The sequence below is a fragment of the Anolis sagrei genome, chromosome 2 (genome assembly GCF_037176765.1).
Source record: "Anolis sagrei isolate rAnoSag1 chromosome 2, rAnoSag1.mat, whole genome shotgun sequence".
NCBI classification, from domain to species: Eukaryota; Metazoa; Chordata; class Lepidosauria; order Squamata; family Dactyloidae; genus Anolis; species Anolis sagrei.
In genome coordinates, this window is record NC_090022.1 from 73,164,523 (window position 1) to 73,181,088 (window position 16,566).

General features: G+C 40.5%; 1 protein-coding gene across 1 annotated transcript; it reads left to right on the forward strand.

The window, feature by feature from the left end:
* Positions 1–8,593: 8,593 nt before the first annotated feature.
* On the forward strand, positions 8,594–16,315 carry LOC132765595 (taste receptor type 2 member 9-like). Its single transcript, XM_060759874.2, has 3 exons — positions 8,594–9,479; positions 14,367–14,376; positions 16,003–16,315. Exons 1-3 carry the CDS (start codon positions 8,594–8,596, stop codon positions 16,313–16,315), a joined length of 1,209 nt encoding a protein of 402 aa, XP_060615857.2.
* Positions 16,316–16,566: the final 251 nt, after the last annotated feature.

The following is a 16,566-nucleotide window of genomic DNA, read 5'->3' on the forward strand; positions in this document are numbered from 1 at the left end:
GGAACATGGCAGGAAAGCTATCCAATTTGAGTGTGGATGTGCTGTCAAGCATGGCAAACACCCACCCCTCCATGATTTATAGTTTCCTCAAGAGCAAGAGGACATTAATATGAATGTTTATATTTTTCCCCATTTTTGCTGCTATATCACTATTTTGATCTAGAAGAATGCCAGCAGGCAACTCACAGCAGCTCCTGACCCCTTAGATATTGTTTCAACCCTTAATAAAATGTATCTACATTTTCTTATGTCTACTTTATATCCTTGCCTCTCTGTCTGTTCTATATAAAGTATATGGAATGTATCCTGACAAGCACAGGAGATCATCACCTCTGCCTGATCTGGCAGGGGACTACGTTAGTACAGGAATGTCCAGCTGTGCTCTGGGGGAGTTCCCAACCCCAGCAGATCGCCTCACCATTGTGCATGGACAATAAGGATGTACGCTTTGCAGGTGTGTGTACAGATCATCAGCCCCCTGGAGCTAAGAGATCACTAACCATAAAGACAAGGACTCGCAATATACATCCAAGTCTGGACCGTGATGATGGAGATCATCGCCCTGTGTTTCAAAGACTCCAAACACTTGATTATCATAATCCCATCTTTATAATCCAAAACTGGACTATTGTGCTAGTCAGAAGCCCCTGTAATCCATCCTAAAATGGTCACAGGAATTTCCTGGGTCATCCCCTCCCAGAAGGGCACCCCCCCCCCCACAGCTGATTAGGCTGCCAGAAATCAACCATGACCATTCCCTCCCAGCTAGAACCAGTGACGTCAGTGGAGCCCAGTCAATCAGAAAGCAAGCCCAGGCTGGTCCCTCCTCTCAGCCAATCTGGGGAGGGAGTGGTCAGCTTGAATGGAAACTGAAATTGCTTAAAAATCCATGCTGTCTGTATTCCTGTTTAGGCTTCTACATTTTGGCATCAGCTGTACATGCATCCTCTCTGGCCTGATTGAATAAACCTCTGTTGCTTGTCTTCACCTGTTGTGTGTGTTCTCTGATCTGAAACTTCAGGATGTTAGTATAATGCTCACCAGGGACATATCCTCTTATCTGAGATCCATAGCTCTAATTTTGACTTCAGATGGGCAGTAACAATGACAGAAAAACAGGAGAGACTATTGGCTCTTATTGATAAGCATCCTCGGAAGGAAAAGAACAACGTATCTGATGTAGTGGTCTGGCCAAAAATAACCTGATTCATTGAACACACGGAGGATGGTAGAAATGCTTATTTATATTAATGTGACTTTGGATGCAGGAAATCTGTGGCTTTCAAAGCCAATTTCAGTTCTGATTACAATGGCTCAGTGTGGAATAAGTGCAGATTTGCCATATTCCTCAAATCCTGGTAGCTAATTTTCATATTATGCAAAGCATTATGATTATTCATACTATGCATCCTGTGTATGCAAATTCAGTACAGTAACCATTCCATTTTATTTATCCTTGCTATCATTCCTTACAGTAACTATTCTTCTGAAAGAACCAGTAGAATAATGTTTGTAGTGCTGGACATGAAATAGTAATATAAATTCAAATTCTTGTTTGGTCATAGATTAACAAAAGGAGATTTAAAAGGTGGAAGTAAGAGAGTGGTGAAGAGAGCTGGGTGAGAGACAGGACATAGGTTGGAATAGAAGGAGTGTTTAGAGTCATTGGATTTAATGGAAGTGAGTTTAAAGGTAGTCGAGTTTTCTTTCTTGGAAAGGCAGCCATCTTTTAAATGTGCTCCATCAAATCAAATGGCTCCAACCAATCCTTCTACTCAAACTTCTACCCAGCCAGAATTGTCACCCTCATATTCCAAGGTAACCTAGCTGTTGGCTGAAAAAGAAAACCTGGGAAAAACATCTTTCTTCACTTCCCCACAATTAAAGGGAGTCTCTTGTATTCTTGGGATTGCTTGGAAGTGAAGTTTCACCAGGTTGCCTAGGCTATGCTACACTCCCTGCACCCATAAGGCCTGGACTTCTTTGCTTGCCTCTTTCCCCCTCTTATGGGTTCTGGCTCTCCAATTGTATGCCTGCAGTCTAGTGACTGGAGCCTGTGGTATGGGATGTCATGGGCCTAAGCTTAGTGCTCTCCTCCTTCTTCCTGTGGTCTCACACATCTTTGTTGCAGCTGCTGCGACAACACTGATACCTTTTCCCAAAGAAGAAATCCAGGAGCTGTCATTTCTTTTTTGCTCTGGGGCACACTGGCAATGAATTATATTGTTGCTACGGCTTCTTTTCTTTTTCCATGTATGTTTCTTTTCCCCGAAAGCATTGATTGGAATAGAAGCAAAACTACGGAAGCCAGGGAGGGTCCAGAAGCAATTCTTTTCTTTGCACTCTGGTTATATACAAAATTTGGAATCTGAGTCTTTGCTTGTCTTTAATGTACTTTTGAGTAATATCGTTTAGGAGCAAACACCATAAACCACTTTCCAGGGAATAAGTATTAAACACACTAAAGAATATTTTTGAGTAGGTCTCTATAAAATCATATGTCCCATATATCTTCAGTCCTATAGGCACTATCCTAGAAGTAATCCCTATTCAACTCAGGCCCCATCTATCCTGCACTAAAATGTGGTATAGGGGGTGCATTATCATGAGGCATCCAAACGATACCTTATGATAATGCACATTAACATGGAATAAACCTAGAAATCTATATTTATTCCAAATTAAAATAACTCCAAAGGTCCAAACATTTCAGTAAGGTCTGGATCTTTGCAAGTGTGGGGCTGTGGAGACTGCTCCTAAGATCGCCATTCACAATCTCAAGATAAGTCTCCACAGCGACTCTGCCTCTATAGGTGCAAGCAGCCAACAAAGGAGGGATGGCAGTGCCGGCCTGCCCTCCCTCTCCCCCTTCCTTCATTGCACCTGTAAATGACATAAACAGAGCTTTTGAGGAGAAATTCCCCGTTTCCTCTCAAAAACTCCATTAATCTTTTAGAGACATCAGAGAGGAAGGATCAACTTTGAAAGTACAGTGCAGGAAGATTCACAGCCTTTTCCCGACTTATCAAAGGATTTACCAGTACGGTTCTTGAGCCTTTGAAACACCGAAGTCTTTAAATGTCACAGATTTCATTTTGACTCTTATCACACAGTTCCCAAACCTACTATATCTCCTTTCTTGAGGCCTAAAAATATGGTGTCGTAGAACTATCGATAGCCTAATTATCAGTGACATTTCCATCTTATGGAAACATATAACCAGATAACTCTGCCCCTTTGCATGACTTTACATTCAGTTCCAACATATATAAAGCATCCTGAGCCCTTCTCTCTGTACTCAACTGTAGCTGTCAATTTTGCCAACTTTTCCTCTTTCCAGAGTCAATATTAGAATTTCTTATGCAAACATTAATCTCTTTGGCTGCCCAGTGATGTTTCATTTCCATCTTCTTAAACAAACACATTTAGCCATCACCAGTGATATGGAAACAAGTAACAGAAGAGCCCCATTAAATTTGCATTGTATAATGTTCTGTTCCTAATACATTTTTTCTGCCTAAATTCCAATATAATTCAGAATGTGACCTTTACACCTGCTAGAATGAATGGGAGTTTTCTCCCATTTTTGCTTATTTGGTCCTGGTGAGCTTCATCTTTGATGGTTTTAAAGTGACCACATTGACATCTATGACTTTAGAGCTGTGTGTCTGTGTGTGTGTGATTTTTTATTGGTATAATATTTTTACTACAATATTATAAAATGGTGGTAATTGGAAAAGAAAGGATCAGTAGGAAAGACTGGTAGGTGGGACTACCCTCTGGGGGAGGGGAATATAAGGTATAGAATAGGGTGGAATGTGGACAATTTGGATTTTGGAATATTTCAGATTTTGGAATTCTGAATAAGGGATGCTCAACCTGTATAGGGTTTTTATGCATTTCCTCCCTGTTGCATAATTTTATCCTATTAAAAGTGCATTTGTACAGAACCCAAATGCCTCCCCTTCACATTATGTGCAGATGCATTTTCTTTGTAATCAAAGCAAAATGTCTTTCCATCTTTCCTGGATGCATTATTCATCTGAGGTACATAGTGTACGAGTGATATTTTTGCAGGAATGGAAAAGAACATCATATTATAGACAAAACAGCCTTTTGTTCTAAAAACAGGGATGCAAATTGAATGTGGATATAGTTACCACCACCACCATATATATGGAACATAAATTTTCATGCCCTGTCTGTAAACAACATTATACAAAGTAGGTTATAAAAACAGCAGGATTGAAAGTGTCTGTATATATACAGTAGAGTCTTGCTTATCCAACATAAATGGGCCAGCAGAATATTGGATAAGCCAAAATGTTGTATAATAAGGAGGGATTAAGGAAAACCTTTTTTTTCTTGCAGCAACCACTGTTTGTTTTTTTGGCAGCAATACGCAACGGGCCTCTCCATGCACCAAGCATCCGCAGGAAGGGGCGAGATGCAGAGGGTGCAGGCCAGACATTGTGCCTGATGGGAAAAGTCTGTGCCAGCTGTGTCTTGCCACTCCCGGCATGCGCCCGGCACACAGAGAGGCCCACTGAGTGTTGCCGCCTAGAGAAACAGCTGTGGATCCATGCGGGAAGCAGACTGCATCGGATAATACAAAATGTCGGATAAGCGAAGGGTGAATAAGTGAGACTCTACTGTATTTAAATCACACTTACTCAGAATAATCTAGAAAATGAGGGTTTTTGACTCTCGTAAGGAGAAGAAATGAACATGTTTGATTTTATGGGAACACAATGAGGTACTGAAAAAGTGAAGTCAGTTTTAGTAACAGCAGACAACCAGTGCATGCAAGGAAACATCTGGGAGCTAACAGTAATTGTGCTGCCACATATTAAGCAGCTGTCTACAGGATAGGGTAGGAAACTGACCCCTGCAAAGCTGAGAGGATGGTTTGTGTTTCTCCTTGCTTCTGAGTGTTCTTTTGTTCAAACAGCGCTTATCTCCACTTTCTTGTCAGCTTCCTCCAGAAGAGCAAAATTAAGGACATCCAGAAGATGCTGTTTTTGTTTATTTGTTCAGTTGCTTCCAACTCTTTGTGACCTCCTGGACCAGCCCATGTCAGAGCTCCCTGTCAGCCATCACCACCCCCAGCTTCAGAGTCAAGCCAGTCACTTCAAGGATACCATCCATCCATATTACCCTTGGTTGGCCCCTCTTCCCTTTCCCTTCAATTTTCCCCGGCACCATTGTCTTCTCCAAGCTTTCCTGTCTTCCCATTATGTGGTCAAAGTACTTCATCTTTGCCTCTAATATCCAGAGGATAGCCTGAATAAAATGTAATTTATGCACTGATAAAACCAAGCACCACCTGTGATTTACAGAATCCATAGATCATCTGTCTAACCTGAATTTGCATAATTGTTTAAGATAACCATTATGGAAATGGGTAATGGGAGAACTGCATCCTTTTGCATAATTTGAATAGCTCACTATTTTAATTCCAGATCTATTAAAAGGTATGCTACTGATCTGCTGCCTGCATTTCCTGTCTCAGCTCAATAGCTTTAGTAAAGCAAGTGAAGTCCTCCAGTATTGGAGAATCTGGAAGATTGAGGGATATGTCCCCTCTTTAGTTCATTGCTTTTTTGGTAACTACAGTTGTCTTGACCATCAGTGGACTAATCTCCAATGGCTTTATTGTTACAACAATTATCATTTAATTGACCAAATTTGGGAGTCTTGCTTCTATTGAACCGCTTTTTCTGAGTTTGAGTCTTTCCAGTTTTGGGACTGAAATTTCCATTTTTCATTGATGATTTCACAATACTTAGCTTCAAGCAAAACATGGCACTAAAATATTCTTCCCAGAGGTTTTCAAAGAAAAGTTCATATCAAGGCAACTGGGACAGTGCTCTCCTTGATGTTGGTTTATCTTTCATTTTTTGTGGTACAGACTTTGTCTATGACTACAGATATAACATACACTCAAAAATTCTTTATTTCAGCAGTGATGATGGCATATGCTCCTGTCCAGGCTGTCAATTTGGTGTTGAATAACTCCAAATTAAAGCAGGCATTAACTGTGATGGTTCAAAGAACAAAGCCTTAATTTGTGAGATCCAAAGTTGATGCTTGGTTTTTTGTTTTGTAATTAAAAAATTAGTAAAGAAACCCCCCCCCCCACCCCCAAAAAGAAAGAAAGAAAAGAAAAACTAAAATATTATCAACAAACAGCATCACAGCCGCGGTTCAATAATCAGCCTCAGGGATTTAGTAAATATATAAAGAAATTGATTAGGTGGCCATAAACTGGTACAGCTTGTTCATATATTTATTCCTGGCATGCTTGATTTTCCCCCCGAAATTGACACTGCCAATGCCATAGAGGAAAAGGTGGAACCAGATGAAGACTGATTTGCAAGGAAGAGAACAAAATGTTTGAGGACCAAACTCAACGTGGTTTTGGATATTTAACTTGCTCAAACATTTTATGAGCACCCTTCACAGCATGGTGGGGCTGAACAAGATGATGTATGAGCAACAGCTTTTGTCATGTCTTGGAATGAGTCGTGCTAACTGGAATTACTCCCTACTGCACTAGCTGTTCTCACAGAGAGGAAAACGCTCACTGGTGCAAATGATAAAAGTAGCCACTCATACGCAGGTAAGAATCTGATTTCAATGGAGACTGTGACCACAAACTACATCCTTCATCCACCTGATGTTTAATATGCTATTTAAATAATGGCATCTAGGGCAGGAAAAACAATACATCCAATTTAAATGGTTCTCTCTGAACATGAACATTCTTTGGGTGGGTTTAGACTGACTTTCTGCTTCTTAAATACAGTAGAATTTATGACTGTGCCTTAGAGTTCAATTTCCAAATAGGAAACACAATGGGTGTCCATCCCAAAGAGAAGATGGGAAAAAAGCTGTCCCAATCTGAATTTGGGCAAATAAAATGTGTGGCCATCAACAAAATTTCAGTGCGGTATAGTACAAATATTTCATCGAATAATAGTCACACTTCCATGCTCCACTTTTGGTGGGAGAAAGTGACTATTATGCAATTTTGACTTTTACACGGTGAAAAAAGCACCATTCAAGGTGGAGGGCAGAGCATGGGATGCAAACGGTGCTAGTTCCTCGATCTGTCTCTCTGCTGATAATAGGGAAATTTAATTAATTCCTTGTAAAATAACTTAATATCAGCTTGTTGAAAGGCAATAAACCCTCTGTGAAAAGAACAGAAAGCTTTTACAAGCCTTTTCCTGGCATCTAAAGCAGAGGAGAGACATCAAGCAACCAACCACATTCCTCACTCCCAGGAATTTAAAGGAGTAGCTGTAGAGAGAGCCATAAGACAACATTACTTACTGAAAAGGTATTGCCAACAGACGTCAAATTGGACTATTTAATGCTACTCATGAGTGAAATGTATCAATTAAACAATTATCAGAGACCTATGATCTTTAAAAAAGTATGCCAGAAATGAAAGAAAAAGGGGAAACAAGAATTCAAAAAATATACAGCCAAACCTTTGGAAGAAGTGGAAGAAATGCTTAAATGATTTGGACTATGTATGGACATTGCCTATGATCAGACAGTTGCAAGAAAGCCAGAAGATGAATGCCTGCAGATGGAGAATGACAAGAACAAACCACAGGAGGAAGAGGAAGCGAGAGAAGATCTGGGGAATAAAACATGACAGAAAACAAGGAAGAAGGAATGGATGCAGACAAGAGCCATGGACAAAAAATCATTTTTTTAAAGATAGCCCTCACGACCAAGGTCTGCTCCCTGTTATATAAGCTAGGTTCTGGTGCTCCCTTTGCCTGTTCACTTCTTCCCCACCGACTCTCAGTATAGGTTATGCACAGGCAGGCATTAGGGCCTGTGTCCTGCGTGTAATGACTTGACTGTCTTTTCCACAACATTTTGGCAATTTTTGCATGGGACCTAGATCTGCTTTGTGGCACCTGTGCATCCATTCACAGTCCGTTAGGAATTCCCTAATTGCAGCAACAGAGGTTAAATGGAAGTCAAGCTCAGCTTGTGAGCATCTGTTCTTGAATGGCAGAGGACCCATGTAGTGGTTTTTGCCCATGTGGATTCCCATTCCAGATGTACTCAGTATGTGGTCCGGATGCATTGGCTTGTATTAGTTGGCAGGTAAGTTGACTGATCTTTGGAATCAAGCTAAGTCTCTTAAGGTAAAATGTCAATAAATTATGTTTGCATTCATTTTGTTTGAAGTTGGTCCTCACCACTCAGTCCTTGAGAAGCCAATGTACTTGCCAGTACTAAAATCTTGTTCTATGTTGTCAAAATACAGTTGACCACAGCAGAACAGTAGTTGGTTTAAGCAGCAGCAAAAATAAACATATGGTCAGCAGTTGTGTCTCAGAACAGTTCAAGTAGCAGTCAGCAAGACAAGTAAAGTGGATTGCATCAGCAAAGCCTGCAGAAAGCTTTCCATTGATCTTCCTTAAGCCTGTTTATGTGATTCCAAGTATGTTAAAAAGGACACCACAGACCAGCTACCTACTCTTTAATTCAGCTCAGTCAATGTGGCCATTTGAACAAACACCACTTTATAACAGGGGCTGCAAAAACCAGACCAACAGGAGGCATGCCTTCACTCCAGATCTTTGTCTTTCTGCTAGCTGTAGCTGACTTGGTTCTTGCTGGACTCATCTCCAATGGCTTTATAGCGACAGTGACTATCAGGGAATGGACAAAATGCAGAAGACTTGCTTCCAGTGAAGAGATTTTTCTGAGCTTGGCTCTGTCTAATATTTGCAGCACCGTTTTATCAATTCTATATTTCTGGGGTACGTATAATAACTTCCCATTATTCAAAATATTTCCTGCTACATTTTTTGCCGCTGTGACCAGATTCTGGTTCACTGCCTGGCTCTGTGTCTTCTATTGCATCAAGATAGTGAATAGCACACATGCTTTCTTTCTTTGGTGCAAGATGAGGATATCATGGCTAATACCCCGGCTTCTTATAGGGTCTCTGGCCCTCTCCTTTTTTGTTTCCTTCATTTCAGTAAGGATATTTCCTATTGAACTCCAAAGCAACACAACAGCAAATGCTACAAGCATCACTCAAGTAAAGTTGAAAGACTATCTGGGTCCTTTCCGTCTTTTATTTTTAATTATTGGTTCCGGCAGTCCCCTTATTGTGGTTTTATTTTGCTCCATCATGGTTATTGCTTCACTCTCTAGGCATGTCTGTCGGATGGCAAGTACCACGTCCAGTTTTAAGGATCTCCAAACAGAAGCTCATATTAAAGCAGTTCGAATAGTGATCTTCCTTTTATTCCTTTATGTTTCCTATTTTATGGCACAGACCATTTCTTTGGTTGCACAAGTAGTGGATATGGAAAGGACTTTTATTTCAGTGGTGATGATAATGTATTCCCCTGCTCAAGCTGCTGTACTGATTTTCACTAACCCAAAACTGAAGCAGGCGTTTAACCAGCTGCTTAAAAGAAAAAAATCTCTTGAAGGTTGAGCCAAATGTGCATTTTGAAAAATAATGAGATTGCTTGACATACTTAATTTTAGAAAACCAAAGTAGCTGGCAGAGGAACTGGAACAGGTATAGTAAAGGGAAATTTCACCCTTCCATATTCTAACAGTCCTGATTGAAACCAGTTTTTTTGGACCCATTATTAACAGGGATTGTATGGGATGGAGATGGAGAGGAAGAAAAGCTCCCTTTAATGCAAAAGAAGCTTCTTATTGGTGCGTCTCTGTGTGAATCCAAATAACTTAATGACAGGATAAATAAAGTCTCTTCCCTCATGCCATGCCACTTTCTAGTTTAGAAGCTCTTATGTTGGATATTTAGTTTTCTTTTAAAGTATGGCAGGGCAAACGCCACAACAAAGAACACACTTATTTTGGTTCACAATTGGTCATCCATCTCAAAGAGAATATTCTTCATGTGGCAAAAACTGATGCACCCTCCACCCACTGCAGGACCATTCACTGGATTTCTGAATTGAAATAGTGATGTGAAAATGGCAAAGTATAACTCTAAGAAATGCAGTCACTGAACGGATGCACAGGAGGCAAAGAATAATGGAAATCAGAGTGTGATCAAACTCTGTCTGGTGGCAATTCATAACCTCAGGGTTTGGAGAACAGAATTGTGACATTTAAAATTGTATTGAAACAGATACAGCAATTGACAAGATGCAGGCAAACTAATTGCGTAGGCATTGCAGTTCTGTTGTGTTTTCAGCTTTGTAAAATGATTTATTTAACCTACTTTATAAAGGACCTATCACTGGACCTAGCAGTGCTTTTGTGAAGTAGATTTTATCTATCTGGACAATGGTTGATGTTTCTTACACATGTTAGTTCACTGCCTGATTCTGCAGCTTGACTCTAGCAGACTAGCCATCTTTGACTGGTCTGGCAGCTACAGCCTATAAGTTGACCATAGTAGTTGGTGGCCAGGACACCTCCCCATTAGATTACTGCAAGCTTTCTATATTAGAGTATGGTGATCAGATCATGATATGAATAAACGTAACAGTTTAAATAATGCACCAGTAAGGCCTTTTCGCGAACCATCATGAGAATTTCGGGGGGGGGGGGGGCTGAAGCCCCTCAAGCCCCTCCCCCCCTCCCCCCGGCTACATGCCTGCAGGGAATAATAAAGAATGTGGTGCAGTGAGAAGATTTCTCAATTCCTAAATCCTGTGTGTTACATATTGCATTGTTTCATTGTCTGGCACCACGAGATGCAGAGCCAATCTTAAGAAATGGGGCTACAAAGTTGAATCCACGACATGCGAGTGTGGAGAGGAGCAAACCACAGACCACCTGCTGCAATGCAACCTGAGCCCTGCCACATGCACAATGGAGGACCTTCTTGCGGCAACACCAGAGGCACTCCAAGTGGCCAGGACTGGTCAAAGAACATTTAATCAACTACCAAGTTTGCAAAATTTGTGGGTTTTTTTATCTGTTTGTTTGTTTTGTTTTGTTAGAAATGTAATACAATGGTATGGTTGCCGATGACACGATAAATAAATAAATAAATAAATTGTCCGCACCTATACCACCCCCCACCCACCCCAGTCCTCACATATACAAACGGCTTGAAGCATTGTCCGATGTTCATTCCTGGCATCCAGCTCCAATGTTTTCAAATCAAGACATGCAGAGATCAGAAAAGAATCAGAAGTTGACTGCTTCAGTGATCAAAGAAGGATGCCAGCAGAAATAGCCAGATTTGACATGCTCTTTGTTTACAGACATTGACATTGCATAGACATTCAACAATAATTGACATTGCTCTGATTGGTACAAATTACAATTCACTGTATTTTTGGTTCAAAGTATATTTATTATTCTCATGTTTTATAGCACATGATTGGGGGAATTTGTGTTGTGGGAAGCTTAATAAAGTTTGTACTGCAGGAAAACCTGAGTCGTGTGTTGTGTCTGAGTACTTACTTAGGCGATCCCTCGTAGTCCGAGGATGATGGTCCTCCAAGATTGGTAACCTGGGGGTGTATGCGAAGGTGGCTGTGGAGCCCTATTCTTGATCTGCATCTTCTCCTGCAGTGAGGGCATCAGTTTCCAGGTGGGAGACGGTCCTGGTTGGAGTTGGCTTGACACGCCTTCCTCTTGGCACGTTTCTCTCTTTCGCCCTCCATTCGTGCCTCTTCAAATTCTGCAGCACTGCTGGTCACAGCTGACTGCCAATTGGAGCGCTCAAGGGCCAGGGCTTCCCAGTTCTCAGTGTCTATGCCAGAGTTTTTAAGGTTGGCTTTGAGCCCATCTTTAAATCTCTTTTCCTGTCCACCAACATTTCATTTTCCATTCTTGAGTTTGGAGTAGAGCAACTGCTTTGGGAGACGGTGGTCGGGCATCCGGACAACGTGGCCAGTCCAGCGGAGTTGATGGCGGAGGACCATCGCTTCAATGCTGGTGGTCTTTGCTTCTCCCAGCACGCTGACAATTGTCCACTTGTCTTCCCAGGAGATTTGCAGGATTTTCCGGAGGCAGCTCTGATGGAATCGTTCCAGGAGCTGCATGTGACATCTGTAGACTGTTCATGTCTCACAGGCGTATAGTAGGGTTGGGAGGACAATAGCTTTATAAACAAGCACCTTGGTATCCCTACGGATGTCCCAGTCCTCAAACACTCTCTGCTTCATTCGGAACAATGCTGCACTCGCAGAGCTCAGGCAGTGTTGAATTTTGGTGTCTGAGTATGCTCCCTTTAACCTGGCAGGGACTTCCTGGGTGAGGAACTGGGTGTGGTTGAGGACAAAGATCAGTGGTTGCTATTGGGAGGAGTGGTCCTGGGATGATGAGACTTCCTTGATGAGACAATAGATATCAGGGCGGAATAGTCCACTGAAGGAATGGGGGGAGGAGGAGTGGATTGGATTCCAGTTACTATCAGTTTTTTCAACATCTGTAGTTTGCAATGGCAGGAAAATAATAATACAAATAGTGCCTTCTTCTGCCATTGTAAACAGGGGAGTGGGTAAGCTATTGAAGAAAATGGTAGAAACAAATAGATAAAGCATCTAAATCCTGACCATGTTTTTAATTGAGCTGGTAGGTTACTAATTTGGCTTTTTTAAAAAAATGAAAAATAATAGGGCAAACTATATGACAAATACTGGGTTTTTCCGTCCACCTAAAAGAGAATGCTCTGCAACTGATTATGACCAAGTCCACACATAATCTCTTTAGAATTTAAAATTACTAAATTGAAGCTATCACATTTTGAATATATCATGATACTACAAGACGTGGTAATGCTTTGAAACACTGAAAGCAATAGAAAAGGAAGGCCACATTAAGGATGGATTTATTCAATAAAAGAGAGTCCAGCTGAGTTTGCAAGACCTGAACAATGTTATTCAAGACCTGGGATCATGCAGGTATCTTTTTTCATTAGGTCTACATAAGTCAAGGACAACTTGATAGCAAAGAACAGCAACTATTTATTGGACTTGTGAATGCCACCACTCAGCAACACATCTTATGACACTAAGGAGGCTTCTCTCAATTTATTCCTTGATAATGAAGGATGTTGTCAAATTTTGCCAAAGTGTCTAAAGCTAGTTCATGGGACTATGTTGTAAATGTACAAATTGATATTAAACACAGAAATGGAAAATGACAAATCCAGAGAAAGGACAAATAAGCGATCCATTGATTCACCACTGTAACTTAGGGCTTATCAAACAAATGGTGTGCACGTATGCTACTTTTCCAGTTAAGAATCAAGCCAGAAATAATAGCAGAGTAAGAGGGAATAGTGGGAAATGGAAGCCAATGCTTCCTGGATCTACATAAAATTCCCTATTTTAGAAAATGAAATTGTAGAAGAGTTTGGAGCAGAAGCACTGTGGCCCTGTCATCTGCCAACCTTTTATAGGTGTGCATAACATGGAGACTTTACACTAAGATTTCTCTTTCATTTTAAACATAATGGAATGAAATCCTTAATACAATATTTTGTCAATTGTAGATATGTAATGTTTCTATTCACTAGCAATAGGCACATACATGTTATACGGTTCACATGAACTAGGAAGAATCTACAAGGTTTCAAAGTTAGCATTTTGTAACAATTGTGGAATGTCCATAATATTGCACAGCCATAAACTATTTTACATTGCAATGCTAAAAAGCATATGCTTTCTGTGTTACGCCTTTTTAGATTGTGTGGGCTTATAAGGTTGGACTTTTGAAAAAACTCATTGTGTGAAAAAATACCATGAGTCTCTTTGACCCAGGAGCTAGGAAAGAATGATGTACATTAATTAATTAATGTGTTTCAGAATGTATAAATTACTCAGCATTTCTTTAATTGCTAAAAGAATTGATGTCTCAGGATTAACCAGAGAGGTCACTGTTATTGAGGAGCAGTAACAGGGTGCTAAGACTATTGCATCTAGGTTTTTAGTAGCCTGATGAGGTTTTGATGACAGTTGGAGGTTGGTGGATGAAGATAGTTTGTACATACTGTGTTAGTATGTGTACTGTTACTGCAACTTAAGTACTACTGGTTAATTTTTCTGCAGAATGTTGACCATAGAGTTGTGCTGGAGGACCTCATGATTTCTAGAGATATAAAAAAACCACTTTAATTTTTTTTGCATATTTGAAGAATGGTTGATTACCATCCCCCCCCCCCCCCCATTAACATCACCACCTTTGGGTTGTTGTAGGTTTTTTGGGGCTATATGGCCATGTTCTAGAGGCATTCTCTCCTGACGTTTCGCCTGCATCTATGGCAAGCATCCTCAGAGGTTGTGAGGTCATCATCTTTTCCTAAATGCATCATCTTTTCCTAAAATCATCATCTTTTCCTAAATTCATTGCCTTATGATTTTTCCTGTTTCCTTTTACAGGTACAAACAGGTAGGTTCTGTAGGTTTGTTATTATGTTGAATTTGTTAGTCAGAACAGGTACATTTTTAAAGTGTCACTCCACACATACATACATACACACACACACACACATATATACACACACATACATGCATACATGCTTTGCCTAGCATAGGAAAGGGTTAACACCCCTGGGGTGCTTGTTTTGATGTCTATGCCCCTATTCAGGCAATTGTACGTCACTTTCTGTCCCTGTGATAATTGGATTTTGAAAAAAATGGCTTGTTGTGGAAACAAAGATTGGTGATAAAGCTTCAGTTGAGACACCTTTTCCCCATGATAACTCTTTCAGGAGTGAATTTCCTGAAAGAGAGGTAGATTTCTCTCACTTCCTGTAGTCTCACCCCCATTCTTAAAATAAGTTGGATATTTGTAACTTGGGAACTACCTGTACAGTCAGTTGTCCACTCTTTTCCTGCCTTGAGTAGACCGATATTTACTGGAACTATTGGTCTATCCAGAGGAGCCCTGCTGAGGATTTTTTTAAGTTTCCTTGTGGTTTTACTTGGCTCCATCATTGTGGCTATGCCACTCTACAGACATGTCAACTGGCGGACAGTGAGGAGTCCAGTTTCAGCACCTCCCAATGAAAGTTCTTTGTTTCTCGTTTCATGAGAAAATGTCCTTATTTCAGGCATGATACCTCTGTCTTCTACCATTCTTTACTTTGACAGTTGTCCATCCAACAGCTACCAAAATCAAGAACTATCCTTTGAGAAAGAAACTCCTGAGACAGGCCATTTTATTTAGACACTATCAACACCAGTGCCCAAGATACAAGCTTTGTGGAAAGGGGTTAGAGAGGTTGCACTATGGAAATGGGAGCTCCATTAATTTGAATAATGCGATGAATATTTCATTTCACTATGTTTTTAAAGGCACAGCACAGATCTGTTACCTGCACTTTCAAACTCAAGAAAACAACTTTGGTTGAGTGAGTAAAGGCTATCTTTAAAGAAGGGTCTGAGTAGGAAATATGTTTTCTTTCCAAATTACTGCCTTTCTCGTAGTTGCAGCTGACTTGACTCTGGGTGGACTCATTTCCAATGGCTTTATAGCTACAGTGATTATACAAAAATGGATCAAATACAGAACCCTTGCTTCCAGTGAGCAGCTCCTTCTGATTCTGGGAATATCCAACGTTTTTGCCATAATTTTACAGAGTACCTCTGTAATAAGTGAAAATGTGTTTATCTGCAGCAACCATTTAATATTATCAACAATCTTTTTCTTTGTTTTCTTTGTCACGTTCTTCAGATTTTGGCTTACTGCCTGGCTCTCTCTCTTCTATTGCATCAAGATAGTGAACAGCACCAATTCCCTGCTTGTGTGGTGCAAAATGAGGATATCATGGCTAATACACCGTCTCCTGCTAGGATCCCTACTCATTTCCTTGGCCATTTCGTGTTTTGTATTCCATGAGTTTCTTTTTGAACTCCAGAGCAATACAACAGCCAGCGTTGCAAACAGGACTCAAGAAGAGACACTGAGACAGACTGTTGATTATGACAAAGTTTTATTTTTGGCTATCGGTACTACTTGTCCCCTTCTTGTGGTTTTATTTTGTTCTATCTTGTCTATTGTGTCACTTGGCAGACATATCCGCAGAATGAGAAGTGAAAAGTCAAGTTTTAGGAGCATCCAAGCAGAAGCTCATGTCAAGGCAGCTCAGACAATGCTCTCTCTCTTATTCATTTATGTACTGTTTTATGTGGGGGAAACATTAAATACATCCATAAGTTTTGGGGATGGACAACAATTTTCTGATGTATTTGTGGTCCTGCTGTACTCTCATGCTCAGGCTGCCATTCTGGTGCTGGTTAATTCCAAGCTAAAGAGGACAGCTACCCAGATTCTTCTAAGAATTTCTCAGGAACAGTGCAGACATTTTGCTTGTTTGCAGACTTAATCCTAGTTTATGTGAGTTTCGTCAACAAATGTTTCACATAATTGAGACTAGATAAGTGCTATGGAGTGGTGGTGGTGGTGGGGGGGGGGGAGGCAAGCTCTTAACCTGGATTTATCCCCTTTTAACATAATTTATCAACACAATGAGAGACAATCTGCAACCGGAGCAATGGAAAACTTTTCATTCAAAACTTTGAAAATTGGTGCTGTCCCTTTTAAGGATTACTGTTTGTGAAAACAAGGATACAAAGC

What these genes read in the sequence shown, in the direction of transcription:
- LOC132765595 (XM_060759874.2), top strand. Translation starts at nt 8,594, where the DNA reads ATGCCTTCACTCCAGATCTTTGTCTTTCTGCTAGCTGTAGCTGACTTG.